The 23,875-nt window shown below is 43.9% G+C and overlaps 1 protein-coding gene across 1 annotated transcript; it reads right to left on the bottom strand.

Annotated features, from left to right (window-relative positions):
- MEDAG (mesenteric estrogen dependent adipogenesis) lies at positions 1-22,114 on the bottom strand. Its single transcript, XM_039520172.1, has 5 exons — positions 21,675-22,114; positions 12,492-12,598; positions 8,127-8,245; positions 4,538-4,823; positions 1-2,482 (listed from the first exon to the last, which is right to left on the bottom strand). The coding sequence occupies exons 1-5, from the start codon at positions 21,920-21,922 to the stop codon at positions 2,409-2,411; spliced, it is 834 nt and encodes a 277-aa protein (XP_039376106.1). The 5' UTR covers positions 21,923-22,114; the 3' UTR covers positions 1-2,408.
- Positions 22,115-23,875: the final 1,761 nt, after the last annotated feature.

Here is a 23,875-nt window from a genome sequence, read left to right as displayed (position 1 = left end):
CAGCCCCAGTTTTGGCACATGCCTACACAGGTAGACTCATACATTAAAAACAAATCTTTAGAACTGGAAATAACCTGTTTTAAACAGAAGTACAAAAAAAGTACAAAATAGTTGTGGTCCTATACAATGCAATATTAAAAAATGTCTAAAATAAGTTTAAAAGATATTTAAAGTTTGACTAGTCCCTTTATAGGTGGATTCCAGCAAAATTTAATGCTGTGTTCTAACAATGATGATTATTCCACTCTTCATAGGATTTTTTCTGAACAAGCAAAATTAAGGTATTTCAGTAAGTATATACAGTACTAGACAGCTTCAAACAGTAAAAGACTACAGTATACATGAGCTTAATAAAATTACAAAGGTCTGCAGTAAAATACAGAAGAACTTCATTACAATGTTGATTATAAAGGATATGGTATATTAGGTTTATTACTGAAGTCAGTTTTACTCAGACACCATACATATAGGAAAAAAAATTAGTCACCAGGGCCAGCTGTCACTATGTCAAATTACTTTTAATAGGGTTTCAATTATGCATCTTCAAAATCCCATTTTTCATAAGTTATTCAGTCTAAACTTTGCAAGATGTAAGACTGCTATTAATATACTCTCCAAGGCCTGTGTTACAGGTATTCTGGAAAGAAAATTGTGGCAGAGAGACAAGTCCTCAGCTACCAAAAGTCTGTCTTTATGAATCAAAGTAATTACCAGGGTGCTCCCAGTGTCCATGACAACGTGGATTCTCACTAATATCTGGAAGTGTGTACAAAATACTGTGAAATTTAGTCTTCCACCAAGTTATCAACAATGTCAGTCATTTTAACCTCAGGAGCCCTGTGTACTGTATGCATCTGTTTCTCAAGAAGTTCTTCCATGATCAATTATCCAATGGGGGAGATGATGTATGGCTCAACCATTGTTAACAGTGGCTGATTTTTAAAAGTTTTGAAAGTCATGACCCATCTTGCATGCTAAATAATACCAGTAAAATGCACATGATAAATGAAGACAAACAAATTACAGCTAAAAATCTTAAACTATGAAAAAGTTAATGTACAGCCCTGTTTTGTGTTAGACTCCTTTGGAAAGAGGTTCATTACTACTGATGGGTTTTATACTGAAATTTTTTTTACCTCTAAAAGAATGGCAGTAAGTGGAAAACATTTTAAGTAACAACACACTGATTTAAGTAACAGTACTGAAGTTTAGGATTTTTACTAACTGGTTTACTGTGCCAGAAGATGATAGTGTACTTGCTTCAAGGCATAACTTGTCTCAGATTTCAGCCATTTCCAAGTGAGAGAGCAGCATACCCAGACTACTTTAAAAAAGTACAAGTATAGCAACATTGGACTCATTTAGCACCTCCTCAAGGAAGCTCTGGAAAAGATCAATGAAGCCTCAACACTCCTGAGAGATAGATTAATGTTATTCCCATTTTACATATTTTTGGAAATAGATGTACAGAGAGGTTAAACAGCATGTGACTGAGGTGAGAACAGAATTTAGATTTTCTGATTCCCTGTCCTCTGCCTTAATCACAAGATTCTATTTCCCCCCCCCCCCAAAAAAAAATTTCTAGATCAACAGTTGGACCTCAAGTTCCCAGGAGTAAGAAAACAATCTTGGATACTATACCCAGCTTCTAGATTCACAACAGCCTTGTCAGTCCTCAAGTCTTCACTGGCCTCAGAAACATGTTTAAAAATACATAGATCAAAACAGATTGCAGCAAAACTAGTTTATAACTCTGCTAGGCTTACTTGTGTGGACAGGGATCAAAGAATAGTTTTAAACATTTTTAATGAAGATTGTTTGACTTAACATAGTTTGGCCAGTGTTGTAAGAAAGTTCAGAAGAAGTTGCAGCAAAAAGGTGTTTAAACATGATTCCACGGCCAGTGATAACAGGGCCTAACTTGGATCTTTATTGGAACACTAACAGTTTCCTAACCAATGATTTGAGACCTATTCTCACATTGCCAAGCCTTCAGGAGAACCATGCTAATCACCTCACCATCCAGGATTAGGCAAGGCAAATGAAATAGCAATCACAGAAGAGTTCTGTACTCAGTGTGTGTTGCAGTGGTAAGCAAACAGACTTGGTGTTATGGAAAGAGGAGCTACACAATATCCACTGACTACTCTGCTTCCCAGGGAGATGCCTATTTCAAAAGAAACAGGATGATGTTTTGGGGGATGGAAGAGTAAAGAATAGAGCAGAATCCCTTCCTGGTATCCTAGAAGACACAAACAAGGAAGAGCTGCCTCACTCCTCCCTTCTCAAACTTCTCGCTTCTGCAATGCATTGATGTGCACTTGCATTCTCAGTTGAAAGTCTTATGATTTTTATACTAATTTCATGAATTTTTTTGGTCGGTCTTCTGATTCTTGAACTCCTGGGGTTCAACATACTCTCACAAGAGGATTTGTTAAAGATGGTTGTGGTGTCTGACTGCAGTTAAAAACATCTATCGAATCTGAAAAATAGTAAGAGCAGCATGGTTTACAACAGGCCTACTAGGAAATAAACAAAATAGCAATGCCCACCACCAAAGCACGAGCAAGACGTGGTTTAGTTACAAGTTTGAAGAGTAAAGAAGCGGAGTGCTCTAGAGTACCAAAAAGGAGATTAAGGGAGATTTTCAGAGGCACACAGGGCAGCTAGACACCCAACTCCCACTGAAAGTTAAGAGGAAGGGAAAAATTTTCCTTTCTTGGGATAAAGAGCCTTTGCTGGACAATTAGCAGTATTTCACGTATTTAAAGGCTCATCTCCTCTGTAAAGAAAAGTTGCTTACCAGTAATTTTTCTTCAAGAGTTGCCTCTGTGTATTCACAAATTGTAGGATGTGGCACCACTGAATTGCTGAGCTGCACAACTGCCTTGAAAAACCACATCTGTTGGGGATTCCATGAGTGTTCCTGTGAGATGGTGATGCCATCACCCGACTCTACATACAAGAGTGTACAGCTTTTCAAGGTAGTTCAGTGCCAGATCCCACAAGTGGGAATATCCAGAGGTCCTCAAAGAAAACACACAAGTTTGACAATGGTTATTAAGCTCTGTTGCATCTCAGCCCACATTCTAATAGACCAGCCTGAACTGTGTAGCTATATCTGGGCCATGTTCTAGCCAGATTCTAAAACTGTTCGAGGGAATTAGGCAAAATTCTCTAGATAGAATAATTTTAGCCTGATTAGAACATGGTTCAGCACAATGTTCACAGGCCAAGCTCCAAAATGTGTTAGAAAAGACAAGTCAATATGCTAATGAATTTAATTACAACTGTTAAAACTGTTTCTCTGTCATAGATGGGGCCTTTGACTTTAGCACAGTTTAGGGGTATGGTTAAGTTCCCATGTATGCCACAAAATGAAATATGTTTTAACTGTGCTGTGGGGATAATACAGAGGAGACTTTACGCCCTCTTCACTTTTCAGTTGTAACCAAGCTCGGGACACATTTACAACAAGGTTAAAAAGCTTAGCATAGTTCGGATGTAACCAAGGCTAGAGCACCGGACAATCCAGGAAGATGGGGGCTTAGTTTTATTTGTGCATTATGAGCAGGAGCATTAGTTTGTCAGTGTTAGTTACAAAGTGGCAAAAAAGTGGAGCTGCTTCTCTCCCATCTCCTCTTCCTTATCCTCCTGTTGGTTTTTGATACAGTGGTTATATGTCAAGAGTTAAAGAGCTTATTTTTAAAGAAAAGTGGGGGAGGCTGAGAAGAGTACAAAGAAGGGGGAGAGAACAGGAGGGAAAGATGAAATTGGGGAAAGTAGTAAAGAACAGATGAGAGGAAAAGAAGGTACAAGACAAAAAAAAAAAAAAAAGTGGAGAGGAGGCAAAGGAAGCAAGCGGAGAGGAGATAGGGACAGCCAGTCCCTCAAAATAACCTAGGGCAGAAGCTCTCATCCATTTCTATTTTTCTTTTAAAAACCACCGCGTATTCTTAAGTATCATGTTTTAAAAGTCTTAATCATAATAACCTAGGAAAAAAAACAAACCACAATCAAAGCTCATGGACCGCTCCAGTTGCTGTAATTAACAAAAAAAAGTTATTTCAACTGTCTACAGCAGACATTGTGGGTTGCATGTGTGTGTGCACAAGTCATGCCATCATGTAAAAAAGCAGGACATTTTGAAAAAAATTGCAGAGGAGACAAAGAACCTACCAATAGCATGGATAATTAACTACTATAAGCACTCAACTTGGGTGAACATTTTTACAAGTTTAGCCTAATAGCAATGAAATTTTTTTTACAAACTAGTTGACAATTGGTTATGGGGCATTTGCACAACTTCACCTTTAACTGAAGGTATACACTAATTATTGAAATGATGTAGGAAACATTTGAAATTGCTGGTTTAAAAAAAATGGAATTTCAGAAACCCAGAATTTGTTTCAGGGGACATTTCTGAATTTTGTATAATCCTGATTTTAGATAATCAGAGTTCAAATAATTGGGGTTGAGTTATAGTATATTAAAAAGCAGTAACAGTAGGATTTTCTCTTGTATGATATCAACCTACCTCTTGAAGTAACACTGAATTTTCTGTCTGAAAAACTGTTCAAACGGACATACGGTTCACTCATTTTTTCTAGAAACATTGTGATTATTTCCTTCTTTTCTGGAGTGGTATTGGAAAAATTCAAAACTTTCCCAGTCACTGCAACTGTGTTTTTGCTGATCCCAAACCAATAGAAGAAATCAAACAGGGCATCAGATTTGAACTCATAGGAAAAGCTCAAGTCTTCTCCGGTAACTAAATGGCTTCCTGGAGGGAAAAAATTCTTGACAACTTCTTGGAAATCAAACTGGAGGGAAAAAAAATATATATATAGTTAAATGTTTAAACCATATAAGGCATGATCTCTGCATCAAAAAGCTTACAACTTATACTTTAGATGTGACACCCTATTTAAAAAAAACCCCAAAACTTACCCATAGAATTTGAATCTGCAGTTGCAGACATGGAGACCTGCAGCATTCTAATCCCCTATACCACACAGCTGTCTATCACCAGCGTCACTGCTTTGTCATTTGGCTCACTTTCCCACTCCTTTCCTTGTGATGGGGGGAGGGGAGGGAGAAGTGTCAAAGCAGTGAACCGAGTGATACTAGTAGGTGCAGTGATGCTTTCAAACAAACTTAATATAATGGGCAAGGGACTTAAATGAAAGGAGTTTAGTATTCAAACATCTCATGATTATAGTTCCTCTTTGCCCCCCCCCCCCCGAGATGGCCTATATCTGTATTGTCATAATTTCCTCATCCATAAAACATTAACCTGACAAACTACAATTGTCCTAGATTTTTTGGGCCATGAAGACAAGACTGAAGGGTGAAAACTACATTAGCCTGACAAGGGTCTAATCTTACAGAAGCAAAAAAAATTCAAGTTAAAGCTCAAATTCCATGCTCACGGCTATATCATGGTCTTCTCAGTAAAAAATGTGCTGAAACTACACATTTCAGCAGACTTCTATATAACATGAAGATTGCCTATTACCAACCAGATTTTACCCTTTCATAAATATGTACTTCATATTGCAGATGGCCATGGGAGAGATTTTCAGATCTGTACTTCAGAAACACATGATTAATTAGCTAATTGCTAATAAAATAGCTAATCCTATTTTGAGGGATAGATTATTTCCTAGTGCCTCATTCTGGCTTTACAGCACAAAATATACCAGGTACTTCTTAGAAATTCTCTTACCTGAAAGGATATTAATTGTCTTCCTACTAAGGGACAGTATTATCAAAAGTATATTTGAGTATGAACCTAATTATCGGTGCCTACATTTTCTCAATTGCATATACAGAAGTGTACATGAAAAACTTGCACGTGCAATTACAGTGATTGTACATGCAACTGCAAAAATGACATGCACAAATGGCTGTTAGACGTCTAAATAGTTACGTGTACACATAATTTATTCATGCACGCAGAGCACATATTTCTGAAATTCTAGGAATAATGTCTAAGACCAGGCCTACATTAGAAACTTTTACCAGTATAGCAATGTTGGTTGGGTATGGGATTTTTCTGTGACATTTCTATACTGGCAAAATCCCTAGTGTAGATACCATTATATCAACAAAAAAGTGTTCTGCCAGTATAGGTTATTTAGTGTGCCAAATCAATCTAAGCTGCACTGGCAAAAGCATTTTTTTGCCAGTATAACTACAGCAACAAATCTTTTTTTTAAATGTAAACCTGGCCTAAGTATCTGATATGCATGACCTAGCATCACACATTTTGCTTTGTGAAGTGCTGCTCACACATGATGGTATAAAACACTTAGTAGAACACTATGCCAATGTTTTCATCCCAGAGGAAATTTTTAAAAGATATATACTTTTCAGTTCATTCATCATTAGATATGCTTTCCCCCCCCCGTTTGAAATTTCAGAATGTTTGTCTGAACAAAATGAGTATTGATTTCCATTACAAAATGTTAAGCAATTATAGAGTAACACTCAACAAGTCACAGATGAAAATGCTACAATCAGGTTTCAATGCAATTCATTTATTGCTTTATGACCTCTAAGTCCTCTGGAGAATGCTGCAATCCACATAACACCTATAATAATTCTGTATCTGTGATTTATCTTGCAGATATGAAGAAACATGTAACCTGAAATATAGTTAGCTAGGCCCAGATCCTCAAAAGAATTCAGGCACTTAACTCCCTGTATTAGCAATTAGCTAATTGATCATGTGTTTCTGAAGTGCAGATCTGAAACTCTCTCCCATGGCCATCTGCAAAGTGAAGTACATTTAAATAAACGGACATTAGGCACTTACATACCCTAGGATCTGGGCTTTAGTGACTACACATCTGGAGGTGAAGGGCATAAATGATTCCAACTAAAGTTGACATGTAATTTACACAAAGTGTATCCCTTTGAGTCAGCTTTTTCCGTTACACCGTAATGGCCTAGTGCTACTTTATGCTTCCACCCACTTTTAGTCAGACCGTATTCCTTTTTGGGATGGAGAGGGCCTGGTGGGGATGGAAATGTCCAATACAACCAGCTTCATCTGAAGATCAGGTAATCCACGCTTTGCAGGAGAACATCATGTAGCTGAAATTCAGTACTAAACTGTGTAGGCTATCTAAACGCTCACATATTGTTTGCAGTGTTGTTGTACCTGTGTTGGTCCCAGGATATTAGAGAGACAAGATGGGTGAGGTAATATCTTTTATTGGACTAACTTCTGTTGATGAAAGACAAGCTCTGAGCTACACAACGCTGTTCCTCTGTGTTTGGGAAAGGTACTCAAGAAAGTCACAACTAAATACAAGGTGGAACAGATGGTTTAGCATAAGTTGTTAACACAAGATGTAAGAACCCATTCAAGGTAAAATGACTAGTTAGGATCTCTGCAGTCATAGCACAAGAAAGGGGAGGTTAGTGGGTTACAGACTGTCACAATCAGTGGTAATCAGATACTGGATTTATGGTTTATCACAACAACCTGTAGCCCACTAACCACGCCTTTCCTGTCCTATGACTGCAGAGGTGATAACTGGCTATTTCATCTTGAATGGTCTCTTACAATGCACGTTATGTACTGCACTAAAGTAGATTGGTATAATGTTATAGTTCACAGTATTTTATACGTTAGCTTCATTTGCAGGAATTAATTCTGTTACTCTTTTGGGTACTCTCACAAGAGCAACAATATTTTATGTCCTCTGCTCAACAGGATGCATTGAATGCTTTAAGCTTCATCAGATTAAAAACAAATGAGGGCAAAAGTTGACCCTTACTTGCTAGCAATGTAAAAAAAACAAAAACCTAAACACAGAACTTTGAGCTTGGCAACTAAAGAACATCTCCATTCACTACTAAGGACAAAGCAGGTGCCTAAACTTTGAACCCATATTGTTGTTTTTTTTAATTATTAATTATTATTATTAATATATGTTGCATAGTTTATATTTAAAGAGAATAGGCTATACCAAAACATGCATTATAAATCTGTTTATTTGCAAGTTTCCTCCAGAAACTACTTCTCTTTGTGCCTCACACAAGCCAAAAGGAAAGTTAATGTTCAGCACAAACTGCCTTGAGTATCTTATTAACAGCACATATCCAGGACTCACCCGCAGTTTGTAACTTTCTCCGAACACTGAGGATATTACTGTGTTCATACCATGCTCTATCTGTCTTCTTATCTTAGGATGTCGTGTGTTCACAATAAGTGCGTATGTTTTTTCTGAAACTGATACAGTTAAAATGTTACTAATTCCTACATCTGACATCAGCAATATTCATTCACATGCATTATAGTCTTTAGATCAGTGGCTCTCAACCTTTCCAGCCTATTGTATCCCTTTCAAGAGTCTGATTTGTCTGCATCCCCAAGTTTCACCTCACTTAAAAGCTACTTGCTTACAAAATCAGACAAAATACTAAAAAGTGTCACAGCACCAAAGAATCCTGTGTCACCTTATAGACTAACAGACGACTGTTAGTCTATAAGGTGCCACAGGATTCTTTGCTGCTTTTACAGATCCAGACTAACACGGCTACCCCTCTGATAAAGTGTCACAGCCACACTATTACTGAAAAATTAGTTACTTTCTAATCTTTACCATATAATTATAAAATAAATCTATTAGAATATAAATATTGTATTTACATTTCAATGTATAGTATATAGAGCAGTACAAACAAGTCATTGTATGAAATTTTAGTTTGTACTGACTTCACTAGTACTTTTTATGTAGCCTGTTGTAAAACTAGGCAAATGTTTAAATGGGTTTATATACCCCCTGGAAGACCTCTACATGCCCCCAGGAGTATGTATATCCCCAGGTTGAGAACCACTGCTTTAGACTATACCCATATCCCAAATATTATTGGCTGAATTTTCATCTAATAAAAAAAGGTCAGGCAGGCCTCGTGCAAGAATCCCCAAATAGATCTGTTAATGCATGTCAAACAACTGGATAAATGGTGTGATCACATCTCCCTGTAGTAGCAAGCCCCAGCAACTGGTAAAGCTTGAACAGCTATTTGGAGCAGATACTGGAGAACTCCTGTAGCTTCATGTTAGAAGCCTGTGGTTTTGGTGTCAAAGGTACCAGATTTGATCCTCTCCAATGACCAATATATGTATATCTGCAGCTGCTCTTTAGGGAATCATACTGCCACTGGATCCACACCTATATAATAACTACTCCTGAGGGAATTCTGTGCCAAAAAATTAAAAATTCTGCAAATGTTATTTATCAATAAATAAAAGTTAAGACTCCAACATGGCAGTGAGGAGCACAGGTCACTGGCTGCACAGAGGTGGGAAATCACCCTGCAGCCTGCTTCTCTCCACCCACCCCCACACCCTGACCCAGCGCAAGGACCGGGCCTGCCCCAGAAACACTCCAGAGCCCTGCCTCTCCATGCCAGGTGCACCAGGTGTGGGCAGGCAGAGTCAGCCCAGCAGGATCCAAGTGTGCTGGGGATCCAGGTGTGGGATGAGAGGGTTCTGTGAGGGGCAATCTGGGTGTGGGCAGCTCAGCGGGGGCCCAACTGCAGGGGTATGGGGGCAGATCTGAATGCACAGGGGCTCATTGGGGACTTCTGGGTGCAGGAGGTGAGGCTTTTGGGTGGGGGGACGGGGAGGGTGTCTGGATGTATGGGGGAGCAGCTCCCCATACAGTGACCCTTCCCCCTATGTCTGAAGAGTGAAGGGGGCAGGAAGCAGGGGGTGGGGGAGAGAGGGATGTGGAGCTTCCTGCGGGGAGGAGGGGGAATTTCTGGGACTGGGTCTGACCCAGCCCCAACTGCTCTTTGCAGAGGAAAAGGAAGTCCCTCTTTTGCCCGCCTCCAATCCAGCTGGGACTAGCAGCTGAGCCCAGCGCAGCCACCAGCTGGGGCATCCCCATAGGCCTAGTTTGATAGCTATTTTGGTGGGGTGGAGGTGGCACAAGCTATCAGTGTTACAGAGGACAAACAAGTCATGAGTTTACCCTGTATAAGCTTTAACAGGGTCAAACGGATTTATTTGGGTTTAGACCCCACTGGGAGTTGGGCATCTGAGTGTTAAAGACAAGAACACTTCTGTAAGCTGCTTTCAGTTTAGTCTGTAGCTTTGGGGCAAGTAATTCAGATCCTGGGTCTTTACTGGAGCAGACAGGTGTATCTGACTCAGCAAGACAGGGTGCTGGGGTCCCGAGCTGGCAGGGAAAGCAGGAGTAGGAGTCTTGGCATATCAGTTTTGGCAGTTCCCAAGGGGGTTTCTGTGATCCAACCGGTCACAGTAGCCATGGCAATGCATTTGCCCATAAAGTCCCAGTAACAGTACACAGCTTTGTTAAGCTCTAGCTTGATCAGCCTCATGTGAGACGAGCGACACCAGACAGCACAGTACTCGTCTCTTGAATAGCAGAGGGCAAGGATTGATGTTTTAAGCATCCAGGCACTCACACCCCAGATTAGGCTGGCCAATTTTCAGAACAACCTGCTCAGAGTGCTGACTTCGGCTACCATCTTCGTCAAATGGTTGCGGTATGTTAATGACCTATCCAATGTCACACAGAGGTAAACCGGGCTTGGATCATGCTGCAGGTGTTGGCCATTGAGGAAAACATTTAACTCGTGGCTTGTGCTCGCATTGTGCAGATGAAATACACTACAAACGGTCTTGGGAAAGCTCAGATGCAGGCGCCATTGACTACAATAGTATGCCATGAGCTTCATATCATCATTCAAAGCCTTGTCAATGTCTGAGCTTCGTAGCTGCAGCAGACGTCGTTGGCAGAGATAAACTTGCACGAGAGTGTAGCTGGCAGGTCGCTGATGTACACATTGAACAGTATCGGTGACAGAATTGAGCCTTGAGGAAGGCTGTTGATCTGACACTCACAAGAGGTACAGTAGTAGCCCCCTGCCTCATCCCCTCCCCCTTCCTCTCCCCATTGTCCTCTGCCCCATCCCTCCTCCCCCACATCCCCCATTCCCCTATCCCTTCTCTTTCCCCCACCCCACCCTCTTGCCTCATTTCCCCTGCCCCGTCCCACCACAGGCACTCACCCTCATTGGCAGCAAGTCCTATTGGCCTGTGGTGCCTGGGCACCAGGAATATTCTTGGCCCGGGGCCCGGCTCCAGAAATGTTTGGGGCTGAGTCTCTCCCTCAGCCCCGCCTTCCACCCCCACACATCCCCCGGGCCATTTAAAACAGCCCGGGGCCCCCACTCACCACTTGCAGCACAGCGGAGCTAAGCAGCTCCCTCCCTGCTCGCTCCACGTGGCTGCCGGCCCCTCCCTGCAGCCCCTGGGCGGGGTGGGTCTGTGTCCCACTCCAAGTGCTCCTGCAGCCAATGGGAAGCTGGGGGGTGGGGGGGCAGTGCCTGGGGGTAGCAGCACATGGAGACTCCCGGCCTGCCCAGGAGCCCCAAGTAAGCGCTGCACCCTCCCTTCAGCCCCCCTCCCATCCCCAAGCTCCTTCCCAGAGCCTGCATCCCCACCCCAGAGCCAGCACCCAAACTCTGTCCCAGACCCTGAACCCCCCCTGCACCCCCACCCCTTGCCCAAGCCCACACCCAAACTCCATCCCAGAGCCTGCACCCCAGGCCCCTCCCCACCCAAACCTCTCACCCATCCTGCACCCCAATCCCCTGCCCCAGCCCAGAGCCTGCACCCCAGACCTCTTCCCCCCACCCAAACTCCCTTCCAGAGCCTTAGGCAGGTGGGGGGCAGAGTTTGGGCACCACCAAAATTTCTACAAACCTGCCACTCCTGCTCATCCTTGTACATAAAACAGGACAATGGCTACGCAGGGCGTGCCCAGCACACATAGAAGGGGAAGGTAACTGGTACTAGGACCCAGGGGGTTGCGTCCAACTGCAATCAGTGAGCCAGAGTGCCCCTCCCCCGATGTCCTGCCTCTGTTTGTGGGGGCAACACTCCCTCTGCCTTCCAAACTACACCCATAGATGTCCCCAAACACCCCCTTACCCCGTTCATTTACCTCTCCGCTGGCTACTGTGGGTGCCTGAAACAATGTGCCCATGCTGCTGGGGAGGGGTGCGTGACCACTCTTGCAGATTCCCTTTACTTCCCTGTCAGAGAGTAATTTTTGTGCGGGGAAGCAAAGAAATCTGTGAGGACATGAATTTTGTGCACGCACAGTGTTGCAAAATTCTCCCAGAAGTAAATAATCCACTACCATAAGGGGTAAAAGTATTAAAACTCAAACTGTCAGCATTAAATACTGCTGGATATTTTGTGGATTTTCTGGGGAACAACACCTTGTAAGAAGGGTGTAAAACATTTTACGCCAACTGAAAATTATAAGCAATTGAAAACGGTATTAGAATGGAAGCTGTCATTGTATCCCAAAGATACACACAATGGGCCAGATCCTATGCCAATCTACACCAGCTGGAAGATCTGTCTCACCCTTTATTTTCAATCAAGTGAGTCTAAACACAAATAATGAAAAGGAACTGTATAACATACATACCTTTTGAGGAACAATTTGTTCTGACATTTGTGAAGAATACTAGTGGTCTGCTTAGTATAGTTTCTCTGTAGTCTTTATAATCACGATGGCTGGTGAGTTCTACATCCCTGTTAAAAAAATCAATTACAACATTATTAGCTACTCTCTTTGTAGAGTACATTCTTAAGTATAATTTTATTTAAAAAAATCTAATTTGATTTCTACTATTCAAGTTTCCTTTCACATAAAACCATGGAGAAATGCAGGGGCTTGAACATGATTCAGTTACTTCATTAAGGATGCAGACCAGCATTTTCAAACCGTAGTGCAGAGGTGGGCAAACTAAGGCCTGCCTGGCCCCTGAGCTCCTGGCCCGGGAGGCTACCCCTGGCCCCTCCCCCACTGTTTGCCCTCCCCTGCAGCCTCAGCTCGCTGTGCAGCCGACACAATGCTCTGGGTGGCAGGGTTGTGAACTCCTGGGGGTTGAATAGGGTGGCAGGGGGCAGTCAGGGAGAAGGGGTGGTTAGATGGGGCAGAGGTCTCGGGGGGCAGTCAGGAACGAGAGGAGAAGTTGGATAGGGTGGCAGGAGGCAGTCAGGGGCGGGAGGTCCAGAGGCGGTCTGAGGACAGGGAGCAGGGGTGTGTGTGTGGATGGGGCAGGAGTCCCAAGGGGGCCGTCAGGGGACTAGGAGGGTTGGATGGGGCAGGAGTCCTGGGGGGGCTGTCAGGTGTCGAGAAGCAGGAGGGGAGTGGATAGGGGGCAGGAGCCAGGCCACGCCTGGTTGTTTGGGGAGGGACAGCCTCCCCTAACCAGCCCTCCATACAATTTTGGAAACCTGATGTGGCCCTCAGGCCAAAAAGTTAGCTTTAGCCACTAGAGCAGGGGCAGGCAAGGTATCTAAGACAAGTAAAACACATCTGCTGAGAACTGCTGAAAAACCAGGCTATTTTAATTTAGATGCACACCTATAGGCACCACCATTTGAAAATGTTGCCAATACTGTAGATTTACTGTAAGGAAAACACCTAATGCCATGAGTTTTTTAATGTCTCTGTTTCTGGAATTATGAGATTATAAATGATTATCAACTTTCATTAAAATAAGTACGTTTCTAGCCTTCATAGTTGGAGAAAGATTGGAAAACAATCCCAAAGACTCAAAAACCAGAAAGTAAATAATAAAAACCTCTCAGGTTTTTTGTTTTTTTCAAATCATCATCTAATCACATGATTTTGAAGCCAATCTCACGCTTTTGGAGAGACTGACTCATGGATTGTTGTTTTTTTGAACACTTAGGACTGACAATATTGGATTGCTTTTATGTAATTCCACCTCTCTTTGTAATAAAACTACAAAATGAAACAAACAGTTAAAAATATAAAAAGCATGGGAACACTTTCCTTCATCCTCCTCTCTCAAAACAAACTGGAAAATGGGTAAATACAGCTGTTGCAACATGAGATAACAGGAAAAGGAAAATGTTTGGGGACTAAAACAATATAATTACATCCAGATCTGTTGCATTTAAATCTCAGATCATAGCCACTCTGAAAGCAGCTCATAATAATTTCTCACTATCAGTCTTTACAGACTGTTGTAAAAAAAATAGCCTTAGAGAACAAGGTGTGTCTGTTTTGTAGAATGTATTTGGGCTTTTGTGGCAAGTGTGATTTTAAAATCTCTTTTCTAGCCATCTGATTTTTGGAATATATGGCAATGTGTAATTTAAAGTACTGTATTATTTTTCTCCAGTTTTTCTGCCCTCAACATGCGATTTACATCTGATTAGCAATGTTTACACTCATGGTGCAGTTTATATGAAAAAAGAAAAATCCTTGTCAAGAAAATACAGGCTACCCTGACTACACGTTTGATACAGCAATTCTACAAAAACACAACCGAAGGAAAATAAAATACCACACCTACTATACAACTTTTCAGACCTCTCTCGTTTTCAGTATGGAAATTTGACTATATTGTAAACAAACTACTTTGGCAATCATTTAAAGCCGTACGAGTTATAATCAAATATACAAGAAATGTTTCAAATTAAACTTTGTACAATTTACTCAAAGAAAATTGTTACAACCAAGTTATAAATCTCAGAAAATAGAAGCCTTAAATGGAAACACTAAACAGACCTGCAGCAATACAGCAATGTGAACCAGAGGTACTTTCAAATAATTTTAAGTTGGGCCTTATCAAAGGTGCTGGAACTAAGGGTGCTGCTGCACCCCCTGGCTTGAAGTGGTTTCCATTACATACAGAGTTCACCGTCTAGTTCAATGGGTACCCCACTATACAAACTGTTCCAGCATCTCTGGGTCTTATCTACACTTAACAGCCACACTGGTACAGGAAAAGCACTTTTTAAAAAAAAAAAATAGGTGGTACAAGATTATTCCTGTTCAGTGAATAAAAAGCTGTACCAGCAAAAGTACTCTTTGACCAGTGTAACTGCATCTACACTAGGATTTTTGCCAGCAGAGCTATGTCATGCCCAAAAAATTACCCCTCCCAACCAAAATAATTATGCCAGCAAAACTCTGAAGTGTAGACCTGGTCTTACTGGTTTTAGGAGATGGTAGTTTTCCTCTCCCCCCTCAACTTTTTTCCTACCAGAATTAAACAAGTCACTTTTTGGAACATGCAGGGTTACATTGCAGGATGCGGGTCAGACACAGGAAAGCTGGGTTGGGAGGCAACAGAACAGGCTGGACACTGACATGAGTCACAGTTCTGGCTTAGATCCCTCTTGTGGAGAGTTGGGTATTACAGTGGAGTTGGGATAGTTATTCTTCTCTTACGAGTTTGTAATCTATTATCAGTTACGTGCTAGTGTGCTCAGCACCGTACAAGACACAAATAAAGAGCCTCTACTAGATTACCATCGGCACATGGAACGTGAGGACCATGTACGAGTCAGGAAAGACGGCGCAGGTTGCAGCAGAGATGAGGAGCAACAAGAAATACCTGGCAACGCGACCTTCAGGTTGATAGCAAAAAAATGGGCTATACCTGGAACCAGCTAGAGCGAATGGCCCAGGATAGAAGACTATGGAGATCTGTTGTTGGCGGCCCATACCCCGGTTGGGGTGACGGGCATGAATGATGAATGAATGAATGACTAGACATTTATACCATTGCGAGTACAGAAAAAGCATCAACTCCAAATCAAAACTACAAACAATTCAGGTAACTCATAACACATTAAGGCAAGAAATTTGGGTGACAACGTTCGGGATCCTAAGACCAAGTTTACACAGTGGCCTGATTTTCACGGGTACTGAGCACTGAAAATCCCACTGAAGTTAGAATACAAGGTGCTCAAGGCCTTTGAAAATTAAACCACTAGTACTTAAGTGCCTGAATGTGGATTTGAGACTAACTTTAGGCACTCGGCTTTCACAATTTTGGCCTCAGTTAATTTCCAAAGGCAAGTGCAACCTAAGTTTTGAGAAGAGACAAACCAATTTAACAAGTCACTGAGTAGGTGCTTCTCCCTCTGTACTTGAAAGAATCATGTAATTTTTGCATGGTTAGTTTCCTTCCCCAGAAACGAAATTCCTACATGCAAGGTGCAGAAAGTTTGGGAGCAGATTCAAACTGAGAGACCACTGGAACATAGGAAGGGAGGGAGAAACGTTAGACACTAGGAATGAGGAACTCAAAGTACCATTCAAAGTCCACTAAAATCCATAACTGCCCTGCTTATCTTTGTATGCAGTGTTGTTAGACATTAACATTCATGGGCTGCACAGAGACACTGGATGTATTGTTTATTACAACAATCTGTAACCCACTAATACCTTATTCTTTGTCCTATGACTGCAGAGGTGTTAACGGACCACTCCACCTTGAATGGCCCCTTTAGAATATGTGCTAACTACCTACGCTAAACAATTTGTTCCACCTTGTATTTAACTGTGACCCTCAGAGTACCTTTCCCAGACCCAAAGAGCTCTGTGTGGCTCAAAAGCCTCTCTCTAACCAACAGAAGTTGGTCCAATAAGAGATATTAGCTCCCCTAACTTGTCCTTCTGTATCTTTGAACACTCAAAAAACAGGGGTTCTGTTTGTTTTGGTTTCTCTCTCATTTGTAGAACTTTATTTTTTTCTTCATCTTTATGATAAGAGTTTGCTTTGGACTTGACACACCTAACTGTAATTTTTCTGTTTCCAAACCTTCCAAGTCCTGCTCATTTAGAGGTCCCTCATTTCAGCCTAATTGTAAAGGCAGTTTTGGTTTAAGTATCATTTTCTTTTGGTGAAAAAAAAGTTTGTTTTGTTTCAATGGGCCATTTGACAGATCTGCTGGCCCTACCCAAAACCACTGCTCTTATTTGTACATTCAAATCCCAGTGATTGTCTATCACTATTTTACAGAGATTTCCATAAAACTACATGGCTACCTTCCCCCACTCCTCCCATTGGGAGAGATCATGGTGCTCTCATTGGGTTGCACTGTGCCCTTTATCCCAGGGTTTAGGCCACCTTTCCTTCCCGGGCTGCAGCTCTTTTAATTTTACTCGAGGGAATTCTGCATCAAAATATTAAAAATTCTGTGCCAAAAAGACTAAAAATTCTGCGCCTAGTATTTTAAAATTCTGTATATTTTATTTGTCAATAAATAAATGTGAAGGCTCCGGCCAGGGCCGGATTATGACATTCTGAGGCCCTAAGATATGTCAAGTGTAAAGAGGCCCCATACCATAAAAAACCCACCACCACAGAAAGGACATTAAATATATAAAGACGAAAGCTTTATATTTGCATATATACAAAGGCAAAGTTGTAAAAATAGAATAATCTAACTAAAACAAAATGTCTTGCAATATGCCTGTTTGCGTTATAAAATAGTTTCAAATTAACATTTTCATCTGATTTCTTAATTAGTAGATATGAAAACTTTATATCTACAGCAACACAAAAGCAGTTAAAGTTACACAGACTGGCTTATTTAATGGAAGCAGTACAACCTGCAATATGTCTGTCTGCACATCACATTAATTTTAACATTGAAATTTAAAACATTTTCTTTTGTGATTTTTGGAAAGCAAAATCATGGATGATGTCCTCACATGATAAGCTACGGAGTTTGTCACTTTCAATGCACAGAATATTTAGGGCAGATTGCCTAGAAAATGCTGCAAGAAAAGCTGATCTCTCTCTTTGTGTTCGTTTCTCTTATCCTCAGTCTCTCTCAGGAGGACTAATTAATCTCAAGTAAACACCTTGGGCACACAGAGTGACAACAAGCTATATGCGTGAAAGAGAATTTTTTTTTACCAGGTAGTCTCTAGACAGGCATTGAAAATGTGAGAAAAACTAGCCTATATTTAAGCAAATATAATGAATATTATAGGCCTCAATAGCCTATAAATCAGGGGCTCTCAAACTGGGGGGTCAGGACCTCTCGGCGGGGGGGGGGGGTGTCACAGGGTTCTTACATGGGGAGTCATGAGTTGTCAGCCTCCACCTCAAACCCCACTTTGCCTCCAGCATTTATAATGGTGTTAAAGATATTTTACAACGTGTTTTTAGTTTACTGGGGGAAGGGGTGTCACACTCAGAGGCTTGCTATGTGAAAGGGGTCACCTGTACAAAAGTTTGAGAACTACCGCTATAAATCATACAGTAACTCCGCACTTAACGTCCTCCCGGTTAATGTTATTTCACTATTAGGTAGCAGACCTATTAGAGAACATTCTCCTTTAAAGTTCTGCAATGTTCCTGTAGAACATTATTTGGCTCCCCCCCACTCCGTCCACCCAGTGCTCCTGCCGGGGACTGGGTCGGGGCACGGGGGCAAGACCCCCATGTCCCTACCCCAATCCCCAGCAGCAGCCCTGGGCAGGTGGAATGGGGCAAGCCCCCGGGCCCCGACGCCGCTCCCCGGCTGGAATGCTCAGCAGGCGGAGCAGGGCAAGCACCCATGCCCTGACCCTGTTGCACACCTGTCTCAACCAAGCTTCACAATTATCATTGGTGAGTACAGTATTCAATTGTTTAAAGTTATTTAAAACTTATGCTGTATATGTATAGAATGGTTTTTGCCTGGCAAAAAATTTTCCCCTGGCACCTAACCCCCACCCCCACTTACAATAATTCTTATGGGGATATTGAATTTGCTTCACATTGTTTTGCTTAAAGTTGCATTTTTCAGGAACATAACTAGGATGTTAAGTGAGGAGCTACTGTATATGCACATAGTTTGAAATAACTTGCTCACCAAGTACTCAAAATATTTTGATATCTATATGTAGATCTTGCTTCACTTCTCTCAAAACCCTCTATTTATCCTTTTGTCAGCACTCTCTGGTATTTATTGTGAAGGTTCCCAAAACTGCAGGAGGGAAGCTAACACAAATGTATCCTCCTCAAGATCCACTTGACCCAAGTCCATAAGATGATCAGCTGCAAACTCAATCATGTGATGCATAGATTGCTCATGAAGCAGAAAACGGCATACACACTAAAATACACAATTATACATATGTTCAGATCAAAAGAAGAAAACACACTAACACTTAAGAAAATGAAGGAAAACAGGAGCAAAGGCACTATATATGACTGAGCGTGCTGGACCGTAAACGAAAGATGGTGGCCTTCCGGCTATTACCAAACAAGGGGGATGCTAAGCAGGATGTCACTCCTAGGCCAAGTCCCATACAAGTATGAGCTTGGCAGGCTTGCTTCATGACACTGCCGTCTCTGACCTCACATTTTTCCCAATTTCATCAGCAGTGATATTTATTTAAATAAGTTATGAAGGCATGGTCGGAATTTTACCAGCAGCATCTGGCCAACAAAACACTACCCTAGAAAACTGATAGCAGACTTACTCCTAGAAATACTAATTTTACAAGTGCAATTATTGGTGGGGTTTTCAGGCCTGTCCCTATCAATAATGAACAATTAGTGAAAGGTAAGGGTAGGGTAAGGGTATTTGTGTAACCAGATGTGTATATTTTTGTCATATTTGAACAGAAGTGTCTATATTTAAAGAGAATCTTCTTTTCCCCATATCTCCTTTATTTATCAGTCAGTTTTTTCTTTTTTAGAAGCCCCTCATATTGTGAGGCCCTGAGCTGTAACTTACTTAGGTTATGCCTTAATCCGACCCTGGCTCCAGCATGGCAGCAGGGAGCACAAGCCACTGGGTGCACAGAGGTGGAAGATCACCCTGCAGCACCGCTGGGACACGCACTCGGTGATGAGGCTACACCAGACCCTGACACAGTGCAAGGGTCTGGACTGCCCCAGAAACACCCTGGGGCCCTGCCTCTCCATGCCAGGTGCACCAAAATAGTAAGCGAGCAGGACAGAGTCTCGCACGCCCAGCCCTGGTCCCTGATCCAGGTGTGGAACAAAGCAGGCTCAGCCTGGTGGGATCTGAGTGTGGAGGGGCTTAGCATGGTGGGATCCTGGTGTGGGAGGATCTGGATGCAGACAGCTTAGTGAGGGGCCCAGGTGCACGGGGAATCGGGATGCACAGGGGCTATTGCAGGGTTCAATGTGCAGGGGAATGGGACTTTGCAGGGGGGGTCCAGGTGATCTTGGTTGGGGCTCAGCAGGGGGGTGGGTCTGGATGTGGGGGATGAGGCTTGGTTGTGGGGGGGGTTGAGCACTGGAGTAGTGGGGCTTAGTGGGTTCGAGTGCAGCTGGTTGGGGTTCAGTGTGGGGGGGTCAGGGTGTTCCAGGTGTAGGGCTCCTTGGGGCACAGATGCTGGAACTAGGGGTGCTGTCGCAGCCCCTGGCTTGAAGAGGTTTCCATTATATACAGCGTTTACAGTTTGGTTCAATGGCTCTCAGCACCCCCACTATACAAACTGGTCCAGCACTTTCATCCAAGTGGGGGTTTGAGTGTGGGGCAGCTCAGCAGGGGATGTTCCGGGTGCTGGGGACTCTGGATACAGGGGTTGGGGCTCTGCAGGGTGGGGGTTTGGGTGCAGCAGGAGGGTTTAGCATGCACAGGGGTTGGACGGATGGGTGAGCAACTCCCCATACGGTGACCCCTTCATGCATGGCTGAGTAGTGATGGGGGCACGAAGCGGGGGGCAGGGGGAATATGCAGAGCTTCCTGCAGCTGGATGAGGTTTCTGGAGGGTGGGTCTGACCCAGCTGCTCCTTGCAGGAGAAGAGGAAGTCCCATTCTTCCCCCACTTCCCCAGGACTAGCAGCTGAACCCGGTGCAGGGTAGGTGCTATTGGTTGGGGCATTCCCAGCCCCATGCTCATTTACCTCTCTGCCAGCTACTCCAGGCCCCTGAAACTATGCATCTGCGCTGCTGGGGAGAGGTTATGACTGCTCTTGCAGCTTCCCTTTGTTTCCCCACCATTTCTCTGCAGGGGACATGAATTCTGCGTGCATGCAATGGCGCAGAATTCCCACAGGAGTAGAATTTACAGTTGCCTTATGCCCTTTGTCCCCTGTCCTCCCTGCACTCTGAAGCTGCGGTGCTGGATGTGCTCTACAGGCCCAGAGGGTACGAAGAGAAATTAAAAAGGCTGGGACTGTTCAACTTGGGAAAGAGACATGATAGAGGTCTACAAAATCTTAACTGGTGTGGAGAAAGTGAATAAGGAAGTGCTATTTACTCCTTCACATAACACAAGAACTAGGTCACCCAATGAAATTAATAGGCAGCAGGTTTAAAAACAAACACAAGGAAGTATTTCTTCACACCACACAGCCAATGTGTGGAACTTGTTGCCAGGGGATTTTGTGAAGGTCAAAATTATAACTGGATTAAAAAAAGAATTAGAGAAATTCATGGAAGTAGATCCATCCATGGCTATATCCAAGCTAGTGAGGGATGCAAGCCCCTGCTCTGGATAGCCCGAGCCTCTGCCTGCCAGAACCTGGGACTAGAGCCAGGGGAGGGATCACTGTCCGCCTGCTCCGTTCATTCCCTTTGAAGCACCTGACACTGGCGGCTGCGGGAAGACAGGACACTGGGCTACACGGACCATTCGTTTGCCCTGGTAGGGCCGTTCTTACAGTACAGGCAGCCCCCACACCTGTCCCCTAATGTCCCCCCATTGCACGGGGCAGGGGAAGGGCCCCAGGGAGGTGAAGTCTGGGGCAGGGAGTCTCCCTGGTAGGGTCCCCGGCCCCGCGAGGGAAGGCTGGCGGGGCCCCCAACGGGAGATGTGGGGGCGCTGCAGAGGGAGGCTCCCGGCGCGGGCGGGGCTCGGTACCTCTGGAAGTGGCCGGTGAGGCGGCAGTGGCGCTGCCCGTCGCGGTGCAGGGCGCCGTCGCTGAGCACGGTGAAGCCGCCGGCGGGCCGGTGGCGCGGCGGGCGGAGCACGGCCAGCTGGTCCCCGCGCAGCTGGAAGCAGTCGGGCTGTAGCAGCAGCAGCTGGCGCAGCGGCAGCAGGGCCAGCTCACAGCCGCAGGTCCGCGGGCCGCGCAGCTCCCCAGAGGGGCTCGGGCTGGCCTTGGCCATGGAGAGGACGCGGCAGCCCCCGAGACGGGAAATTGGCTCGGTGCGGACGGCGGGGTGGGGGCCAGCCCGGGCAAACCTGGAGCCCAGAGTGCTGCCGCCCCGAGCTGCTCCCGCTGGATATATCCCCCTGCAGGCTCCGCCTCCGGCCGGAACAACAGCCCGCAACCTGGCGCAAGCCTCCGCCGCCGGCAAGCGCCGCTTTCTGCCGCAGCGCCCCGCCTGGCGCCACAATCCACCCTGCCTGCGCCACAATGACAAACAACCCAACCCCTCGCTCGCCCTATGCACTTCCCCATCGCCGCCACCGGGGCCCTGCCCCTACACTCTCCATTGCCCTCCGCTCTGCCCTGCTCCTCACAACCGCCTCACCCCTCTCGGCAGCAGCGCTCGGCCGCTCACATGCTCTCCAGCCGGGCACAGCCGGGCCCTGGTGCGAGAATAGGTTCCCCGCCCCTTCATGAGTCTGAAATCTAACATTTTGCTTCCCTTTCCCATCGTGGAAAATCAGAACATATACCCCGCTTATTGATGAACAAGATGTAGCTCATCGACACATAGACATGGTCTGTTTACACAAAAAGAACAGGAGCACTTGTGGCACCTTAGAGACTAACACATTTATTTGAGCATAAGCTTTTGTGGGCTACAGCCCACTTCTTGCATCTGAAGAAGTGGGCTGTAGCCCAGGACAGCCCACAAAAGCTTACGCTCAAATAAATTTGTTAGTCTCTAAGGTGCCACAAGTACTTCTGTTCTTTTTGCAGCTACAGACTATAGCTACTCTGAACTCTGTTTACACATTTATATAGAACGCTCACTGGCACTGATGTAGTGCTCTGTTTTACAGTGCAGGAGCCTTGCAGAAGTTACCTCACATTGGTCATTCTGTCCCAAGTGAGATAATCTCCAAAATGTTGTATGTGATATCATAAGGTAAAGCGCCCATATTGAAAACCTAACAGTTTTCCAGCAAAATTTTATCTAATTGAAAGTGTGCACAAGACACTTCACATATTACTAATAAATACATATATAGTGTCAACATAAAACATCTGTAACTCAGCTTTTGGATGCCAAACAAAGACCAAGGTTTTCAGTCACCAGGTAATGACTCTAGTTTCAAGTTAGTACAACACTACTGGAACTAAATGAATGGAGTTACAGAGCTACAAAAGGGGAGTAATTCAATGGGGTTCAAAACCCCACAATTTTGCCAGTGAAAAAACTTGCAATCTGAGCACAAAGAGCATTTGCTTTGCATTCACCAATCGTGGCTGGGCATCAAATGCAAACAAGTGTTGTTACAAACATTCAGACCACTTTTGAAAATGTGGTCTCTGTGTCTCAGAAACCAAACAAAGGATCCATACTGCCATGCAATTAAAAACAAACTACATCCTCAGTGCTTTTTGGAGATAATGATAACTAGTCCATTTTGCATTACTAAGTCAGGACCTTAAGCTATGTCTACTACCATACCATAGAAATGTTAGGTTTCAGAGTAGATAAAAAGCCAGCCCTGACCAACATCTATAGCATCTTCTATGTACCTATAAGGGCACATCTACATTGTGTTTTGAAAACCATCGCAGCGAGTCTCAGAGCTTGGGTCTACAGACTCAGGCTCATGAAACTGGTGCTATGGTGCTAAAAATACCTGTGTAGACATTAGGGTTGGGCTAGCGCTCAGGCTATGAAGCCTGGGAGATGGGGGGGTTCATAGCCCCAGGTCCATCCTGAACAACTGCACAGCTGTTTTTAGTACTGTTGCATTAGGCCTGGACTCTGTGACTTGCTAACACAGGTTTAAAATGCAGTGTAGACATACTGTTAGATACACACACATTTCAGAAAGGGTTTGAATCTACTCCATATGGGGCCAAATTTAGTGGTATGCGCCAGCTATTTTTGAGCCACTCCATAAACCCAATTTAACTTGGAGATCAGACCCCA

Source organism: Mauremys reevesii, linkage group 1 (assembly GCF_016161935.1).
Source record: "Mauremys reevesii isolate NIE-2019 linkage group 1, ASM1616193v1, whole genome shotgun sequence".
Taxonomy (NCBI): domain Eukaryota; kingdom Metazoa; phylum Chordata; order Testudines; family Geoemydidae; genus Mauremys; species Mauremys reevesii.
Note: the sequence above shows the minus strand (reverse complement) of the source record. Positions and strands in the feature narration are given on the sequence as shown.